The sequence below is a fragment of the Lagenorhynchus albirostris genome, chromosome 5, assembly GCF_949774975.1.
Source record: "Lagenorhynchus albirostris chromosome 5, mLagAlb1.1, whole genome shotgun sequence".
NCBI lineage: Eukaryota > Metazoa > Chordata > Mammalia > Artiodactyla > Delphinidae > Lagenorhynchus > Lagenorhynchus albirostris.
The window spans coordinates 23633291-23653248 of record NC_083099.1 but is presented as its reverse complement, the minus strand read 5'-3'; the positions used below and the strand labels follow the sequence as shown (position 1 = coordinate 23653248).

Sequence of the window (19958 nt, the reverse complement as noted above, 5' to 3'; positions counted from 1 at the left end):
TATATCTCAGAGATTACTGGAAGTATATTGAAATATTGCTTGTTCTTTTTATATAGCTCTATAGATATGCCATAGTTTATTCACTGAAATCCTACATTCACTACAGTGCCTATTGAGGGCATTTGTGTTTTGGTCTTTGGCTGTTTCCGGTAGTGCACTTAGGGATAGTGTTAGGCATATGGGTTTATTCCTAGTGTATCTTTAGGGTATATTTCTATAAGTGAAATTACTGGGTTGAATGGTAAATGCATAGCTGTAATTCTGCTAGATAGTGTTAAATTGGTCTCTCGTATATATGGGCAGGTCCATTTTGCATCCTTATAAGCAGTGTTTGAGAGGTTGGTTCCCCATAGCCTTGCCATTATTTTTGAAGGACTTTTGCCCATCTGCTAAGTGAAAAATTGTATCTTGGTGCAGTTTTAAATTTGCATTTCTTTTATAAGTAAGGTTGAACAACTTTTCTTGTGTTTGATTTTGTGAACTGTCTGCTCATATCTAAACCAATATTTCTCTAAGTTAGTAGGATATCTCTGTTTTTAGAAACTCCTGTATTAAGTATATTGTAACACTTGTCTATGACATAAGGTACAGTGTTCTTATTCAGTTTGTTGATTGCCTTTTTATCTTGCTTCTGGTGTTTTTTTTCCATGCAGAAACTATTTTTTGTTATATGGTCAGATTTATTATCAGTCTTACGATTTTTCAGTTTACTTTTTTTTTTTTTTCGGTATGTGGGCCTCTCACTGTTGTGGCCTCTCCCGTTGCGGAGCACAGGCTCCGGACGCGCAGGCTCAGCAACCATGGCTCTGCGGCACGTGGGATCTTCCCAGACCGGGGCACGAACCCGTGTCCCCTGCATCGGCAGGTGGACTCTCAACCACTGCGCCACCAGGGAAGCCCCTAGTTTACATTTTTTTACTCCAACCTTTTAAAGGAATTTCCTCATGTTTTTCCCAATACTTACATTAAAAAAAAATTAAATGTGATTCATTTGCAATTTCTCCTGGTATGTGATGTGAAGAATTGGTTCATTTTTATCTTTTTTTCAAATAACTATCAAATTATCCCACCATCATTCATTGAGAAGTCCCTCTATTCTCCACTGTTTTGAGAGGCCCCTTTTATTGAATACTAAATTTCCACGTGCTATTGGATTTATTTCTATATTTTCTGTTCTGTTGGCCTTCCTATTCATGCATGTTTTGGGGACATTTAGAATAATTATAATTGTAATTATAATTACATATAATTATAATTTTGAGGTTTTTTTTCCTCTAATGCCAACTGTCTGGAGATATTGCTTCTTCAGACTTCTAATACTCATGTCTTCAGTGGTTTGTGAAGGAAATGTTTATATTCAGAGTTAAATTTTTGTGCCTTAGAAATGTCATAAACGTTAATAGAATAATATATTTTGTGTAGTCTGTTGTCATACAGTTGGACCCTTGAATTGTCTCTGAACAGATTTACTTAGTGGGTCCTTTTCTTGTTCCACAAATTACCTGTAGAGGAGCAAAGCCCCTCTTAATTCCAGTGTTAATTAGTATGTTAAATATCTACTAAGCATTAGATATTACTGCCTGTTAAGGTTGCTTATTAACCTGCTTTCCCCATTGGAGGGAGAGGTTTTGTTTACATTATTCTTGGATGAGTTTCACCGTATGTACAGTAATTTTTATATCAAGTGATGTTAATATTTTTGTGTGTATTTAGGAGGATGAAAAGGCGGCTGCTGAAATTTATGAGGAATTTCTTGCTGCCTTTGAAGGAAGTGATGGTAATAAAGTGAAAACGTTTGTGCGCGGAGGTGTTGTTAATGCAGCTAAAGGTTAGTGTGAATATTATAGTCCTTGAGCAAACCCAAAAAGTCTTGGTTGAATTGCTTTTGAGTTTCATGTTTCCTTTCTATCAGCACCCTCTAGTGGTGATAATGATTAGTAAAATTAATGGCCAAATGTGGATTAATGACAAATTGGAGCCAGATAAGTTTAAAAAATGTTTTAGTACCTTTCAGGTTTCAAGATGGCAGAGAACTTTGCAAACATTTTCAAGTATTTTATAGTTTTACTGTATATTCCTAGGAGTGGGGTTGCTACTCATATGGTAACTATTTGTTTAACCTTTTGAGAAACTGCTGTACTGTTTTCCAAAGTAGCGGTACCATTTTACAGGTTTTATAGTTTTACTATAAAATGATTAAATTAGTAGTTCTGAGAGTAAGGCAGTAATATTTGAATAATATTTGAATTAAATTTCATATTTTGTCACTAGTGATATATCTTAATACTAAAAGCATTTTACTAAGTTGTGTTTATTTTTAATAAAAATAGTAAGTAAACAAAATCCACATAATGCGAAATTAGTTTTGAAACTTAGTATCTTAAATTTCAGAAGAACATGAAACAGATGAAAAAAGAGGTAAAATCTATAAGCCATCTTCAAGATTTGCAGATCAAAAAAATCCTCCAAATCAGTCATCCAATGAAAGACCACCATCTCTTCTTGTGATAGAAACCAAAAAACCTGTAAGTCATACTTAAATAAGTGACCATTTATGTTCAGAGATGACACTGCCAATAATATTTTCTGTACTTCCACTGTAAGCAGGACTTTGGTTTCTCGTTTCTAATTATTTTGGTAGTAGATGTTGAGTTTTGATGCTTAACCTTCCTAGATGAGAGACAATAAATTAGGACACATAGATGATACTCTTTTTATGTTTGTTGAGCAGTGAACATTCGCTGTTACTCACAGCATACTGCAAGTTGAAAGTTAACTATAGTTTAGGCATAAATGTAAAATAATGGGATTGTCTTTTTAAGCAATGCTGAACTTGGGTATTTAAGTATCAGCATGTGTAGTATCAATTACTTTGGAAGACTGTGTACTCCAACAATGTGTCTGTTGCCTGGAACATTTTTGGAATTTATTTGGATTTACTATCAGAACTAGTGACACTTTCCTTTAAATATTCTCGGTGTTAGAAAGTCTTTATGTTTTGAGAGTGGGATTTTTCATGGGGGATGGTAGGTAGATGTGGGTCTTGTCATTTGGAGCCAGATTTGAGGAAATGTGATTATGCTGAATAGTGAGACTGAGTTTTCTTGTATGACTTTTAAAATAGCTCTGAAAGCAATTTTAAAAACAGCTTTATTAAGTGTTTTTTTTAACGTATGTTGACAGTTGTGCAACAGTCACTAATCTCTAATTTTGAAGCATTTTTATCATCCCAGAAGGAAACCTTATACTTAATTTCAGTCATCCCTAACCTCTGGCAACCACTAATCTACTTTCTATCTCTTTGGATTTGCCTGTTCTGGACATTTCATGCACATGGAATCATACAGCATATGGCCTTTCGTGTCTAGCTTTTTAGCACAATGTTTCAAAGTTCATCTACATTTTGGTATATATGTCAGTCCTTTATTACTTTTTATGGTTGAATAACATTCCATTTTGCAGATATACCTCATATTGCTGATCCGTTTATTACTTGATGGACATTTGGGTTGTTTCTGCTTTTTGGCTATTATGAGTAATGCTTCTGAAAACATTCATGTATAGGCTTCTGTGTGGACATATATTTTTAATTCTTTTATATTCCTAGGAGTGGAATTGCTGGTCATATGGTCACTAATTGTTTAACCTTTTGAGAAACTGCCATACTGTTTTCCAAAGTAGCTGTACCACTTTACAGTCCCATCCATCAATAGTGTATATGAGTGTTCCAATTTTTCTACATCTTCATCACCACTTGCTAAAATTATTTTAGTCAACTTAGTGGGTGTGAAGTTGTACCTAATTGTGGTTTTGATTTGCACTTGCCTAGTGATGTTGAGCATCATTTTATTTATCATCCACTTGGAGTCTTCTGTAAAGAAATGTCTTTTCAGATCCTTCATGCATTTTTTTAATTGAGTTATTTGTCTTTTTATTGTTGAGTTGTAAGAGTATTTTACAGCTTCTAGAGTCAAGTCTCTTATCAGCTATGTTGTTTTCTCCCAGTTTGTGGGTTGGCTTTGCCCTTTTTTTGTTAGTGTCCTTTGAAGAACAAAAGCTTTTAATTTTAATGAAGTTTAGTTTATCAGGTTTTTGTTGTTGTTGCCTTTTCTTTTGTTTCTCATGGTGTCATATCTAAGAAACTATTGCCGAATTCAGGCTCATGATGATTCACTCCTATGTTTTTAGGTCTTATATTTAGGTCTGTGAACGATTTGAGTTAATTTTTGTATATGGTATGAGGTAGAGGTCCAACTTCATTCTTTTTTATGGGTGGATATTCAATTTCCGTACTTCCATTTGTTAAAAAGACTATTCTCCCCCATTGAATTATTTTGGCACTTTCAAAAGAGGGATTCCAAAAGCATTTTTGGAAGCAGTTTTTTTTTTTTTTTTTGCGGTACGCGGGCCTCTCACTGTTGTGGCCTCTCCCGTTGCGGAGCACAGGCTCTGGACGCGCAGGCTCAGCGGCCATGGCTCACGGGCCCAGCCGCTCCGCGGCATATCGGACCGGGGCACGAGCCCGTGTCCCCTGCATTGGCAGGCGGACTCTCAACCACTGCACCACCAGGGAAGCCCTGGAAGCAGTTTTAAGAGAGGAATTCCAGCGGTGTTACTGTTTGTTTCAGTAATTCATTTCCTTCTAAGGTGATTGTTTTGAAGGGTGCATATTTTTTGTAGTTGTTCACGGCAGTTATTTACGTGGCAGTTCAGTTACCTTATGTTTATTAATTTTCCCTCCAGTACCCTTCCAACAGTTTTCTAGCCTAAGTATTGTAGGCTTTGGGACAGGGGCGGGGCAGGGGATAGAGTTGGTGGCTCCTTTAAGACTGCTGCTTGTTGTTTTAATAATGTACTAAATTCTCAGTTTTAGAAAATAGGAAGGAAAGTTCAGTGGTAACAGAAGCATTCTTTCTTTTTAATTTAAATAATTAGATCATAATTGGCACTAAAATAAAAGTTTATTTAAAGTGATCTGATTATCGAACCATCAGTTTTGTTTAACCTTGTTTTCTTTGAAGTATAACTTATCATATCCTTCGTAGCCACTGAAGAAAGGCGAGAAAGAAAAGAAAAAAAGCAATTTGGAACTCTTCAAAGAAGAATTGAAACAGTAAGTTTTATAGTGTTGAGAATGGCTCTCATAGGTATTTTGAGCTGATACTTATAGATGCAGGTATGAAGAATGTAGTCTACCAATTCGTTTTTACTAACTGGCTTACCATGAGGCTGTTTTAGATTATTTTGTGGGTTATGTTTGAAAATGAAATTAGCATTTTGTCCAGCATCTAGGTTGCTTCTGTTATGTGGATGCAATTAAATTGATTTAACTAATGTCCGGAGTCCTGTTTGCAGTGGAAACAATATAGTCACTGAGAGGAGTGGTCAACCTTTATCTAAGAAAGAACAAATTAAGTGGTTTTATTGTTGAATTTCCTTCTCACCTTAGAAGTGGGCTTTATATTCCACTGCTTGATATATCAGAAGTTTGCTCATGACTTGTAGCTGAGGGACTCTTTAATCTTGGTTGTCAGTACTGGCATTACACACAAATATTTCAGGTTATTTCAAGATGATATCTGGATAAGTTCTGTTATTAAATGTGAACAAACAGATTTTGGCTCGTTATTAGTGATTATATATATTTTCAACAGAATTCAAGAAGAGCGTGATGAGAGACATAAAACAAAAGGCAGATTAAGTCGATTTGAGCCGCCTCAGTCAGATTCTGATGGTCAGCGTCGTTCTAGTAAGTGACATTTATTTTAATGTTTGTTTTTGTGACGAACTATTCCAAAAACTAAGAATTGTTTTCTTTTCCCCCTTTTAAAGTGGATGCGCCTTCAAGAAGAAATAGATCATCTGGTGGTAATACAGTTTTTTGCTTTTTTTAATTCATAGAAATTGTCCAAACTGTGTATTTTGCAGGTTATAATTTTTTCTTCTCTTTGTCCTAGTTCTCGATGATTATGCACCTGGCTCACATGATGTTGGAGATCCAAGCACTACTAATTTATACCTTGGAAACATTAATCCACAGGTAATATTAGAAAAGTAAGATGAATGTTGGCTCATATGCTGTATACTTTTGTAGGAAAACTGCTTTGTCAGTCATTAAAAAAAATGAAGTCAAGAATCTGAAGTAAGCAGATTTGGTGGAACTAGATAAGTCTCTAAAATTATCTTGTGAAATTGAGCCTTAGCGGTATGGGCCGAATTTTCTTGCTACAATTCCTAAGGGCTTGTCTCCTCTTTTTTTCTTCTCCTTTTCTTTTTTTTTAAAAAAATACATTTATTTAGCTTTGCTTTTCTTCTTCTTCTTATTTCTTTTAAAAGCTTTTGGCTGCGTTGGGTCTTCCTTGCTGTGTGCAGGCTTGCTCTAGTTGCAGTGAGCGGGGGCTACTCTTCGTGGTGGTGTGCGGGCTTCTTGTGGTGGCTTCTCTGTTGTGGAGCACGTGCTCTAGGCATGTGGTAGTTGCAGCACCAGGGCACTGTAGTTGTGGCACACAGGCTTAGTTGCTCCGCGGCATGTGGGATCTTCCCACACCAGGGCTCAAACCTGTGTTCCGTGCATTGGCAGGCAGATTCTTAACCACTGCACCGCCAGGGAAGTCCCTGTCTCCTCTTGCTGTAACTGGACTGTCCTCTGATTTTGAAATGTTTTGCTAGGTGCTGATTTTATTTATCAGGATATGACCAGTGGTAGACAATATTCTTTTGAGACTGTCCCTTTCTGATGCATAGCCTACTTCCTTATGGATTTTTTTCTTTTTTCATCTTAATAATAGCAAACTAATATTTCTGCTTTGTCTTTTATATTTTAATTCTTTTCCCTGCTTCATTCTTAATTGTTATGGGGAATGTAGTGGTTGCTCTGCATAATAAGATCTTTTAAATAATAATATATATTTTGGATCTCATTGCATACTTACCCTTTTTTGTTTTCTCTGTTCTTGATTACACTGGCAGCTGGGTGCTGGAAAAAGAAAAAGTGACCAGATTCTTTATTTCTTTCATTGCCAACAAATATTTCCTCCTTGACTTAAGTGTGGTAATCATTGCTGCCTGAAAAAGGTTGCTAAATGCTGAACAAACCATTGCTGTAGAAAGCGTATTTTAGGTGCAGGATCTCAGAAGGAGGAAGAGTGAAGGTAAAGGTGTGCTTTTGATTTCTCCAGCCACCCAGCCTCTTCACCCGGCTACTTACGTAAAACAGAATGTTTCTGGTGTGAAAAGATTTGCGCGTGCCCCATGAAGGCAGGATTTTACCCTTGTAGAGGTCCCAGTACTTGAATGGAAAGCTGTAGCATTGATAGATCTCTTCTCATTTTGCAAAAACTGCTCTGTGCTGCATAGAGTTCTTTCTTCTTTCCTCTTTGCTTACCAAAAATATCTTATGCCTTATAATAGATGAATGAAGAAATGTTGTGCCAGGAGTTTGGAAGATTTGGGCCCCTGGCCAGCGTGAAAATTATGTGGCCCAGAACTGATGAAGAAAGGGCAAGAGAGAGAAATTGTGGCTTTGTGGCCTTTATGAATAGAAGAGATGCTGAAAGAGCTTTAAAAAACTTAAATGGTAAGGAAGCCCATCTGTAGAACTCAGATATTGCTTTGGTTTTGAAAAGTATTTATAAAAACTCGAGGGGAAAAATGGACCAGAAAGGTAAAGGTTAAACATGAAAATTAATTTAAATCACCAGAGAGCCCTTATTTTCTTCTGAGAGTTACCAGGGTGACTTTTCTTTTCTTTCTTTTAGGAAAGATGATTATGTCTTTTGAAATGAAGTTAGGTTGGGGTAAAGCTGTGCCTATTCCTCCACATCCAATATACATTCCGCCTTCCATGATGGAACATACGCTTCCCCCACCTCCGTCAGGACTGCCTTTTAATGCGCAGCCTAGAGAGCGATTAAAAAACCCCAATGCTCCCATGTTACCACCACCTAAAAACAAGGAGGATTTTGAGAAGGTAATTTAAAAAATGTATATAGGGCCGCATCTAATTTGTAAATACTAAATCTGTGGTAGTATTTCTTTTCAACAATTTATAGAAAGTGTGTGTGTAATTCTGTTTGGCAACTCTTAAAGAAAATGAAATAACTTAGATGTGTTCCCTGCCTTAGCCCATGGAAACCCTGTATTGGGATGCTAGGTCATATTTTTATTTGTGGCTATCATTCCTTTTTTGACCACTTATTAAGTTTTTTTTTTTTTCCTTTGTCCACTGTTGTATCCAGGTTTGCTTAAGTGTAGTATCTAAATTTACTTTGTTTTGAGAAAGTGATACTTTGTATTTGGTTAAGTGCCTTTTCAGTTAGAAAGACTCCTAAATAGTTAAATTGTTTGGATGGCAGCTAGCTAATAACTTCGTTTTCAAGATCTAAGGTATTAGAATATTTGAGAGCATATATGGTTTTTAAAAAGTTAGCTACTCTAGCAAAAGCAAAGGGTGAGTATTTTCTTTTTATTAAACATAAAACCAACTTAATTTCAAGTTATAAGAATTTGTTGGTTCTATTATGAATTAATTACACTTAAAATGACAGGGCTGGTTTTAAAGGCTTGGGAACAAAGTAGCAAACTGTATGGTCAGAGGCAAACAGTTAATGATTTCACAAATTAAAATCTTTATCTGATAATTCTCAGTGTAGTACCTATTTCAGTGCATTGATGTGCATTCTGGCAGGAATGTTCTGATTCTTTGCATTTGGTGAACGTTTACTGTTCACTGAACACATCCATTTGCATTTATGTAATTGCTTAGTGTATAATTACTTCAAATGCAGTGATTGCCTGCAAAACTTGTGATTAGATGTGTAGTATTTTCAATGCATATGTATATTTTTGCTTGTTACTTGTTAACAATACTCACATATTCTATGTTTATTATCTGATGTGACTTCATATACAGACTCTGTCGCAAGCCATAGTCAAAGTGGTTATCCCAACAGAAAGGTACATGTTTTTCTTTATTATTACTGATCTAAATATAGACAATATCCCCTTCTGAATTAAAAAAAAAAATGGTGTTGAGGAAAAGGTAGTATCTTGACTGAGCAATGGTTCCTTCCCAGTACTTTTTGGGGGGGATATGTGAAATTTAACTAACTTTAATATACTTTGCAATTTTATGTCATTATCTTTTTTGTTTTATTGTTACCAATGTAGGGTGTTTTGTAGCTTTAGTAGTTAGAATGTGTTTAATAGATTTAATCTGGAGTTGTTAGTCTAATAACATTAGACTATTGGGATGGGAAAATAGGTGTTTTAAATGTATCTTAAATTTTAGATAATGTTACATTTTGACCCAATCTGTTATTTTTTTCCTTGGTTTCTGAATTGTCTGTGTTTAATATGCAACCTTAGTTTGAGTTTTCCTTACTGAAAGCATACCTTTATTTTTCCTAAATGATTTTAAGAAGGAATTTCTATTATTCTCATGAACACTGACCATAACTAGAAACTTTTTTCATGATAACAAAGGTGTTTGGAATTCTTTTATTTTCCTTTCTTCCTTTTTTTCTTTTTCAACATAATGTTAAAGCGGAAGAATTCATGCTGTAGGTATGCTCTTGCTCAGTCAAGCTAAGCCTTTTCCCAAACACAGGAACACAACACTGGTTGAATAATAACACAAAAGAATACCAAATTCTCTTTGACATTGGCCTTGGTGAGCAACACCAGCTGAACTGTCTGCGGCAGCGGGGGACCAGGAAAACATCATGGGATGGATTGGGAAAGTATACAGTTTTTGACCAGACATTGGTACGATCGACTCCAATAAATGTGGTTTTATTATAACTGAGAGACAATTTTTGTTGTTGTTGCCCAGAATAAGATAATTACCATTTTAAAATAAAATAATGCACTTTAAATTATACCATCTTTTTGTACTACACTGTTTCATTCTGATAGAAAAGTCACCTTTTTAAAAATAAGCACATAATCCTTAAGGAAAAAAGAGTGATTACAGTTCTTAAGAATCTTGAATTAAAGTTAATTGTCAGATTTTGATTTTAAATAATCATGAAACATATTAAAACTTCTTTTAAACTTTAAATTTTCTAAAAATAGATGTATCAGTTACAAGCCTGTTTAAAACTATAGTGGGTTTTTTTTTCCACTGGTAAAGCACTCACAGGAAAGTAGTATATTGGCATCACTTAAAAAGCATATATCCAGTATTAGCTTTACATGTGGCTCAGCTTATTTCTAAACAAAATTTTGAGTGTACATTTTGCTGTAAAGTCTTGACTCACCATTACAATGAATCCTTTGTTTTAAACTTGCTAAATCATTTTTCATCTATCTTTAATATGCAAGTCAAATTGCTTTTGACTTAATTCATACAAGTTTCTGGATGTGTAGTATTTGTCCACCTAGTCATTGATTTTATATATTATGATACATAAACTTTCCCTTTAATTTGACATATACCAGTGGGAGTTTTGGGACTGAATCAATACCATATCTCCCTTCTTTTAAAACAATGTCATTAACCACATGGATGTTGAGAATACATTCTCATTTGGTTATCAAGACCTGCATATTTGCAGACCAGTTAGTACTTCTGTGAAAGAATTTTTAGATTTAAAATTGATACTTTTGGGTTTTTGCTTTAACAGTTTGAGGTTGAATTAATAATTTTAATATATAGTTTTCCCTCTGTTAAAGATTTATTAAACCTTCATATTTTTCTTTGACCTCTTTTAGGAGGTCAAAAAAATTCATTTTTTCACTATGTAGAGATTTTAGTGTCCACTTAAGTAGGTTTGTTTGAAAACTGAGAAAATAATTATAATCAGCATGAGATAAATTATTTTACTGTTCATGTACTCTGAAGCAGGGCTTTATAGAGCAAAAAAAGTGTCTTATTCTATAACTGTATATTTATTTATATTCTAGCAGTTATATGAACTTAATTTGAGCTGGGAATGCTAAAGGTGTAATTTAGTGTGTGCCTTGTACCAAGAGCCAATATCCTTTTGCTTTTCCCATTTGTTATTTGCCAACTCTATATGGTGGAGACTGGTGAAATGAGAAATCAGAAGTAGCTGTCATAAGCTGAATCATTTTTGCCTGACACTGTAATCAATGTCTAAAATTGTGTTTGGAGCCTAATAAGGTATCAGATTTTAAAAATAAAGACTTTGTATAAGCCCAGTCAACAAAATGACGACTAAAAAGTTACATATGTTTATTTTTGGCTTAAATATTGGGAAGTAATTGTTATGAAAAATGGGAAGGGCATATCACCAATGTCCCTTATTTCAGAATATTTTGGAAACAGGACTCCATTCGTTTAAGGCTTTGGCAATATAATTGCTTTATTGATTCAGAACACACAGGCAGAATTATACATGTCATGAACTATGTGAACTAGTTTGAAGTGTGGTCCAAAGGGATGTTGCCTCATTAAAGGTCACATTCAATAAAAACTCCATCTGCTATATGTGTACCAGAAAAGCACAGGAGTTGGATGGATTTTTTTTTTATTATTATTAACTCAGACCTTAAACTTGTTAATAGTTGTGCATTTTTATAAATTATAGTCATGTATATAACATTTCAATATCACTACAAAAGTGCTTGGTTTAGGAATGTTTTCTTTTAAAACTGAGATAGTGTGTAAGTTTTTAGATGGTTATGATAACATGTAAGCTTTAAGTTACTGATTTTATATATTTGCAGCTTTCCAGTTAGTTGTGATTCATAATTTAATGTTTTGCATTTGGAAAGTAAAATTAAGTGGGTATTTAGACATTGAAATCTTTATTACTGTGAAGCTGTGTTGTGGTTTCCCACCCTCCCTTCCCTTCCCTTCCCCTCCCACTCCCTTATCCCCATTGCCCCACTCCCTCTTAATGCACAAGGTATTAACTATGCTCCAGGTTACTTTCTTGGTATAAAATTCTGTATTAGTCAGCAGAATAATCTTTTTCTGCACAATTATAGTAACTTAGGTCAAGTGTAGTTTTATTTAGTGGTAGGTCTGAATCCATTTTCTTTAACTGTGTTGTTGTTGTAGGAATTTGCTCGCCCTGATACATCGAATGATAGAGTTTGTTGTACGTGAAGGGCCAATGTTTGAAGCTATGATTATGAACAGAGAGATCAACAATCCTATGTTCAGGTGTGCATTTTTTTTATTGTGGTAATAACATTTACATGTAACATACAACTGACCATTTATATATGTACAGTTCAGTGGCATTAAGTACATTCATGTTGTTGTGCAACCATCACCATAACTTTTCACATTTTCCATAACTGAAACTCTGTACCCCTTAAACAATAACTCCCCATTCCTTTGGTCCCTCAGCCCCTGGCAACCACCATTCTACTTTCTGTGAATTTGATTACCCTAGGTACCTCATCTAAGTGGAGTCATACCTTATTTGTGCTTTTGAAACTGGCTTATTTCACTTAGCTTAATGTCTTCAAGGTTCATCCTTGGTATATAGCATGTGTCAGAATTTCCTTACCTTTTAAGGCTGAATAATATTCCATTGCATGTATATACCACATTTTGTGTATCCTCAGATGTGCATTTTTAAAAATACTTTAAAATTAAAAATACTCAAAGAAAAAAGTCCTAAAAGTATGAGGTTATTTTCGTAATGGGGTGAGAAGGCAGTTTTAATAATTAGACTAGAATGTGCCTGGGTCAATTTTCCAGTGATTTCCATGGTTTGATTAATTAAATAGCTTTGTTTTTAGCATTCTCTAGGAGGAAAATATTTTTCATTGTGTTTTTCAATGAAAGAGTCTTTCATAAGCAAAATACGGTAGAATAAATGAGGTTTATAAGAAACTACTTATCTTCTGAATAGTTATATCTAACACTTCATTTGCAATTTACTTAAGTCATTTAAAAACCACTGCTTTTGGGCTTCCCTGGTGGCGCAGTGGTTGAGAGTCCGCCTGCCGATGCAGGGGACACGGGTTCGTGCCCCGGTCCGGGAAGATCCTGCATGCTGCGGAGCGGCTGGGCCCGTGAGCCATGGCTGCTGAGCCTGTGCGTCGAGCCTGTGCTCCACAAGGGGAGAGGCCACAACAGTGAGAGGCCCGCGTACCGCAAAAAACAAAACAAAAAACACTGCTTTTGAAATTATGTTTTGGGAAGATCTCTCCATTGCCCGACACAGTACCTGACACATAGTGTTCAATAAAACTGATTGTAAGACTCAGCAAGATGCATACATACCTTCTGAGTATTAGTGTCAGTCACAAAGGCAGTCTGGGGTTGGGGTGAGGAAGGGGATAGATGGTAGTCGGTGAGGATTTCTCTTCAGGGATCTTTGCTTTTGGTTTTCTTTAGAAGTAAATAGACAAATAATATTTCTCATTTGTTCATATTTACTTGAAGATAGTTCTCCATTAAAGAATCCAATGTTTAATTTTTTGTTTGTTTTTGTTTTAGATTCTTATTTGAAAACCAGACACCAGCCCATGTTTACTATAGGTGGAAGCTTTATTCTATTCTGCAGGCAAGTATAATCAACTACTTTTTTTAATTTTGACTCTGAGGTATTAGATCTTTCTAATAGCATTCTGGACACTTAACTAGGGAGATTCTCCGACTAAGTGGCGGACGGAAGATTTTCGTATGTTCAAAAACGGATCTTTTTGGAGGCCACCACCGTTAAATCCATATCTGCATGGGATGTCAGAAGAGCAGGAAACAGAAGCTTTTGTAGAGGAGCCTAGTAAAAAGGGAGCACTTAAGGAAGAGTAAGATTTTTACCTTTCTTGTTTTATATTCAGAAAAGTTGCTTTAATGGTCACTTTAATTAATGGTCTTAATAAGATGTGTTAACCCTAAAATAAAATGGTTTTTAAAAGTTGTGATTGTTTAAAATAGTAACATCTCTTAACATATGCATTGTAATTTTAAAAATCTTGGCAAGTATTATAAGTGTGTGTCCTACTCAACCTGACCTCTTCCTACTGATAAAAATTATTGATGATCTCTTAAGTGATGGTACTCCAGCAGTGGAATACTTCATATATTCTTATAGAAATTATTTCATGGCCCTTAGAACTCTTGCCTCTTTGAATGCAACGTAGAGGTAAAGTTATTTTATGGCTTAGTGAAGTCAAATGGGTGACTGCAAAGCTGCTCCATGAAGTGCCGTGTGCGGCCACCATGGAAACATGTTATTATTAGTGCTCAGTCAGCACTGCTTCAGGGCAGTTAGCCTGGTTTAAGAAGCAAAAACAAATTTAACTGTTGAAATGTTTAGAGGAAATTCTGTATACCTGAAGGGGAAAAAAAGGCCAAAATAATTTTTAGTTTATAGGATTATATACTTCACTGTCAATAAATCTTAATGCTAGTTGCATTGATGCATTGTTTGTGAGAGCATTGCTGATAGAGAACTATAGCATTTGAGAGTATATTTGCTTCTGAAGGTGTATGTTCATCATTACTTTTGCCCAGGGATCTGCATACTCAGCCCATAGGCTAAATCTGGCTACCTCCTATTTTTGTAAATAAATTTTTATTTGAACATGGCCATAGCTATCCTTTTACATGTACTCTGTGGTTGCTTTGGTGTTATAGCAGCAAAGCTGAGTAACTGTGACAGAGACTATGACTTTCAAAGCCTAAAATATTCACTCTGTGATCCTTTACAGAAAAAGTTTGTCAACCCTTGCTTTGTATCCTGTCCTAATCCTATGCAGAAGTGCTAAAGTAACAAACTTCCTTCAAAGGAGAGTGAAGACCATGAAGGTTCTTCAGTGTAATAGGATAATAGGAGTGGGACATTCGCGAAGACTCTTGAAAAAATGCCTATAATTTTAAATTTACTTAATTTGTAAACTAAAAGTCACTAAAATAATTTATTAGTTCCTGGGATAGTTTTCTTCCCCATATAAATTCTTTAAAAAAAGGTAACATATTTGGAATATGTAACACAAATCAGACTTAACACAATTTAGTCTTCAGAGTTTTATCTGAGTGGGTTTTAAAGAAATTAACTTGCGAGCAGAAAGTATAATGGCATTTGAAATTTGTATTTATAAATACTTACAAGTTAAAAAATTCGTATTCAGACAGAGGGACAAATTAGAAGAAATTCTGCGGGGGTTAACTCCAAGGAAAAATGATATTGGAGATGCAATGGTTTTCTGTCTTAATAATGCTGAAGCTGCTGAAGAAATAGTGGATTGCATTACCGAGTCATTGTCCATCTTAAAGACACCCCTCCCCAAAAAGGTATGGGAATACTTTCTCCTAATGGAACGTTCAGTTAAGTAAAGGAGAGGTAATAGTTGACTTCTATTTGAATTGAAATTGGTTTCCTTTTTGAATGAAGAAGTTGACTGAAGAAATCTTTCTCGTGGAGTTTCATTTTCCTACTGCCTGGGAAACTTATCTTAGTTATTAACACACAAATTATCAACAGATTGAAATGTAAATGAGTTACAACTTCTATCCCTGTCCAAGTCATGGTTGTGGTGATACTGAATTTCTTAAAACCCTTCTCATTAGTTAGGATTATTAAATTATGGCTAAACATTGGCCTTATGCTGTTGATTCAAAAAATTTCAATATGGAAATATTTTTAGTAATGTTTTTTGCTGTTGGTTTTTATTTTTAATCCATTTTATGCTATCTTTTGGTATTCTAGATTGCCAGATTATATTTGGTTTCTGATGTTTTGTACAACTCTTCAGCCAAAGTTGCCAATGCTTCCTATTATAGAAAATTGTAAGTATAGTGATGTAAGTTGATATGCCTGAACTAAAATATTTAAGGGTAAGGAGCTCAGAAAAGAGGATAGTTTTGTTAATTAATACCCTCAATAATAAGAAATAATTTGAACTTCTTCATAGTTTGTTTAATATTCTAAAAATTGGATTGTATTCATTGAAGTAAACCACTTTAAGGTAAATTATTATAATCTTTTGAAAGTTTTTCTGTCAGTTTCTTGATTAACTATTAATAAAAGAACAAATAGGAAGAGTTAAAAATCACTTTATTCCTATTGTGTATTTAGCCACTTGTGTAATAAATAAGCTGAAACACTAGAAATAGTGGCCAACAAAGGAAGAAAACAAAGGAGCATTAACTATTTATAGAATCAGTGTTCTCTGATCATCATTGTATTGGTTGTAGTTCATTGTTAATGTTTTCCTAGGCAATAGGAAATTATGTTGCTGTATATTGATATATAGCTCTTCCTCAGTTCCCCACAGTTTCTTTTTGGTGTTTATTTTATGAATTAGGGAAGCTTTTCTTTAGGAACTGGCTCTGAAGGGAAATTTGGAGGTTTGGGCCCTAATCTTAGCTCTGCTATTCCTTCTTTTGCCTTGGACAGGTCACTTACCTTTTCTATTTCCTATTTTATAAAACAAAGAGGTTGGACTAGATGGCTCAAGGTATCCTAGATGTAAAAGTTCCTTTTTAATTAAGGGAACTAGTTCTTAAGGCTCTTCATGCGATTTTGCAGAAGAAAAATTCAGAATAATAGGAGTTAAAGTTATAGTTTTAGAGTTTAAACACCTAATTCTTATTTTTAAAGATTTACTTGATTAATTTATTTATAAAATTAAAAGTCCAGAGTGGTTTTCATTGGCTAGCTTGTTGAAGTAGATAAGGATTTTTAAACACATTCTATTGTAAAAAACATATTATTTGAATTTCAGTTTTGAAACAAAGTTGTGTCAGATATTTTCAGACCTCAATGCTACCTATCGTACAATTCAAGGCCATTTACAGTCTGAAAACTTTAAGGTACGTTTATTGTTTGGGTATTTTTGCCCTAGTGTTTTAAATGGGAAGTAGGCGCCGGGAAGCACATTAGAGGGCTGAAAGAGTATGTTAAGTAAGTGTAAGACATAACTTAGATGTTTCAGAAATTATTGTTTTAAAATTTACTGCCATTTTACCTTCAGTGTCAAAAAAAGTCTGAAATTTTAAAATATGTCTAATGTTTTGTTGGGTGTCTGTTTTAGTTTTAAGGGTTTTATTTAAACATTTTAAATATTGGTCTTTTCACAGAAAACACTCAGAAGATCACTTGTTTTGTAGTGGTATATATTATTTGGCTGGATTAGGAATATAGTTATTCATGTTGAAAGTATATTCAGTTGTTAATTTTTTATTAACTCTCAAGCTGTAGACCAATGTTAAGAAAAGCCAAACAGAATACCTTACTTATAGTTGAAAAAATAGATACACTTTCATGGGAAGAATACTCACTAAGGAAATTTTTAGCTTGGGAAGATGCCCAGTGACCCTACTCATTTAGGGGATTCAGACAAACAACTCCATTAAAATTTTTTTTGACCTCAAATTTTGACCATAAGACAGAGATTATAGAAGAGTTTAAGGAGGGGACAGAGAGAAGTGTTAGCCAGAATCAAGAAGTACTTCATCGGACCATAAAGGAATTCAGATCAAAATGTGGGCTACCTTGATATCCAGCTTTCATAAGTTTCTAAGCTAGTGTTTCCCAGAATGTGGCCTCATGTGTACCACCAGTGGTATGGGACCTTGATCTTAGGTGACTGAGAGCAAACAGTTACTGTTTATTTTTTTATTACATTTATTCTTAGTTTATTTCCTCTTTTAATGGGGAGGTAATACTGATTTTTTAAAAAAATATTGTAATGATGAATAGATATTTCCCTTAAACTTTAAAAAAGAATATTGGTTTAAAGGAAAATTTAGCAAATTGTGATGGTCATTATCATGAGATGACATTGGATAGTTATTGCCCTAAATGATAATTCATTGTCTTTTTCCTGTTAGCAACGGGTAATGACCTGCTTTAGAGCATGGGAAGATTGGGCAATTTATCCAGAACCATTTTTGATCAAACTACAAAATATTTTCTTAGGACTTGTAAATATTATTGAAGAAAAGGAGACAGAGGTAGGTATTCAGTGTATTTGTCCGATTATCTTAAAATTTATTTCTGGAATGCTGTGGAGGTATCATATGTTACAAATGTAACATTTCTTTGTGGAAAATGCCTACTGCTTACCACTAAACAGTGGATTTTTGTTGCTGGGATTGCTGGAGCCCAGGACTTGAAATTACATGTAACAGGAATTCTCTGTTTTGTGTCCTTATGTGAAAATTGGTGACTTTTTTATTTGATGACATGAAAGGATTTATAGTATATTAGTAGGAAAAAACCAAGTAATAGAGTAATGTATATAGCATGATTTCGTTTTGTTAAATTAAAGATAGCTGTGTAAGTAAACATATACCTGAAAAGATGCACCACAGTGGTAGCAGATTGTATTCATCACCATTCTGTGTTTTTGTTTTTGTTTTTTTAACCTCCTCAATAGTTCTTAAATCCATCATCTTCATTTCTACCATCCTAATCCAGCTATCATATTTTCACTTTTACTGCTCCAACCACATGGTCCTTGTTTCAGTTTCTTAAATATGTTTCCTCCTACCATACATCTTTGTACATGTTCTTTCCTCTTTCTGGAACATCTCTTCTTTATCTGAGACACTTCGGATCTCAGTTTGAGCATAAATTCATTGAGCCTTCTCAGACCTCTTTAGGTGGAACCTACTTATTACACATTCTAATAACACAGTGCACCTCTTTGTTATAGCAGTCATCGTGTATTGTTGTGATTATCTGATTGTCTGGCTCCTTCTCTGCCCCCCTGTCCCCCCCACCCCCTAATTGTACTAAGCTCTATGACAGGAGGGACTAGGGCACCAAGGCTCATTTTTGCTCATCATTGTATCCTCAGTGCCTCACATGGTACCTGGCGTAATTAAGTACTTGGTAACTATTTGATAAATATTGCACAGATGAATGCGTCTTTGTCAGCTGGATGATAAAAATATATTCTTATTATATCCTCACATTGTACCTGGGAATGTTGGTTGGTTTATACTGGATTGCAAGTTAATCTTTTAGCAATATGACTTTAGCAAGCAAAAGAAAATGTTACAGTAGCATGTGTTTTTATAGGATGTACCAGATGACCTTGATGGTGCCCCCATTGAGGAAGAGCTTGATGGTGCACCTCTAGAAGATGTGGATGGAATTCCTATTGATGCTACTCCCATTGATGACCTTGATGGAGTCCCTATAAAGAGCCTTGATGATGATCTTGATGGAGTGCCTTGTAAGTTCAAATTTCAAACTCATTAAATCTAGCTAATAAGTTTGATTCCAAGCCTCTTTAATTTCCACACATGCTGATATGGAAAAAGGTTATAATTTCTCAGTAAGATTGTCAGTCATTAACTTTTTTCTGTCTTTTATTTCTGACTTTTCAGAATTGAACAACCCAGTAATACATTTGTGCCAAGAAAAAGGTTTCCTTTCTGGTCACATTTATTTGTTGGGGCAGTCAGCCTCTTACAATATTAGCAGGTTTTTCCTGTCTTGTTAGGAAACTATAGGCAAAATCTTGTGTTCAATTGTATGCATAATCCCAGGTGCTTGGTTTTATCAGTTCTATTTTTATTATTAGTTTTCCTAACTTATAGATTCAGTTTTCCTGTTTGCCTGAAATCATTTTTGGAAATAGGAAGTATACATAATCTTTAGTACATTTGGATTATATGTTAAAATATTGAATAATATATGAATTCTGCAGTTTAAACAATAATTAGATAAAGGCACTAAAGTTTCTTTTACTTCCTCAGCTTCTCCATTTGCTTGCAATAACCACCTCTGTGTTCTGAGTATGTGTGTGTGTGTGTGTGTGTGTGTATATACACACACACACACACACATGCATATGCGTATGTATAAATTATATTTATATTTAAAAATTGGACCTCAGGTGCAGAGAGTTGGATTAGTCATAATCCTTATTCTTGACAAGGATTATATCTTATATAATCCTTGTCATTATTAGTCCATGTGTGACCTTATTTAATTTTACTTTTTAATAATAAGTGAATACTCATGAACTCCTTAAGTCATCCTCTAGTAGTCAGAATTAATGGCTCATCTTTC

General features: G+C 34.6%; 1 protein-coding gene across 5 annotated transcripts in view; it reads left to right on the top strand.

The window, feature by feature from the left end:
* U2SURP (U2 snRNP associated SURP domain containing) overlaps nt 1–19958 on the top strand; it is a 55859-nt gene that overhangs the window by 18293 nt on the left and 17608 nt on the right. For 2 of the 5 annotated variants that reach the window (XM_060149685.1, XM_060149681.1), the window contains exons 5-21: nt 1714–1828; nt 2392–2525; nt 5046–5113; nt 5655–5749; nt 5833–5868; nt 5958–6040; nt 7411–7576; nt 7758–7969; nt 8912–8955; nt 12029–12133; nt 13424–13490; nt 13571–13734; nt 15061–15223; nt 15639–15718; nt 16657–16744; nt 17765–17887; nt 18960–19116. In XM_060149685.1, coding sequence (XP_060005668.1) covers nt 1714–1828; nt 2392–2525; nt 5046–5113; nt 5655–5749; nt 5833–5868; nt 5958–6040; nt 7411–7576; nt 7758–7969; nt 8912–8955; nt 12029–12133; nt 13424–13490; nt 13571–13734; nt 15061–15223; nt 15639–15718; nt 16657–16744; nt 17765–17887; nt 18960–19116 — 1900 coding nt within the window. Of the gene's footprint in view, nt 1–1713; nt 1829–2391; nt 2526–5045; nt 5114–5654; nt 5750–5832; nt 5869–5957; nt 6041–7410; nt 7577–7757; nt 7970–8911; nt 8956–12028; nt 12134–13423; nt 13495–13570; nt 13735–15060; nt 15224–15638; nt 15719–16656; nt 16745–17764; nt 17888–18959; nt 19117–19958 lie in introns of those variants that run through there. The other 3 variants (XM_060149684.1, XM_060149682.1, XM_060149686.1) reach the window with 3 other exon arrangements.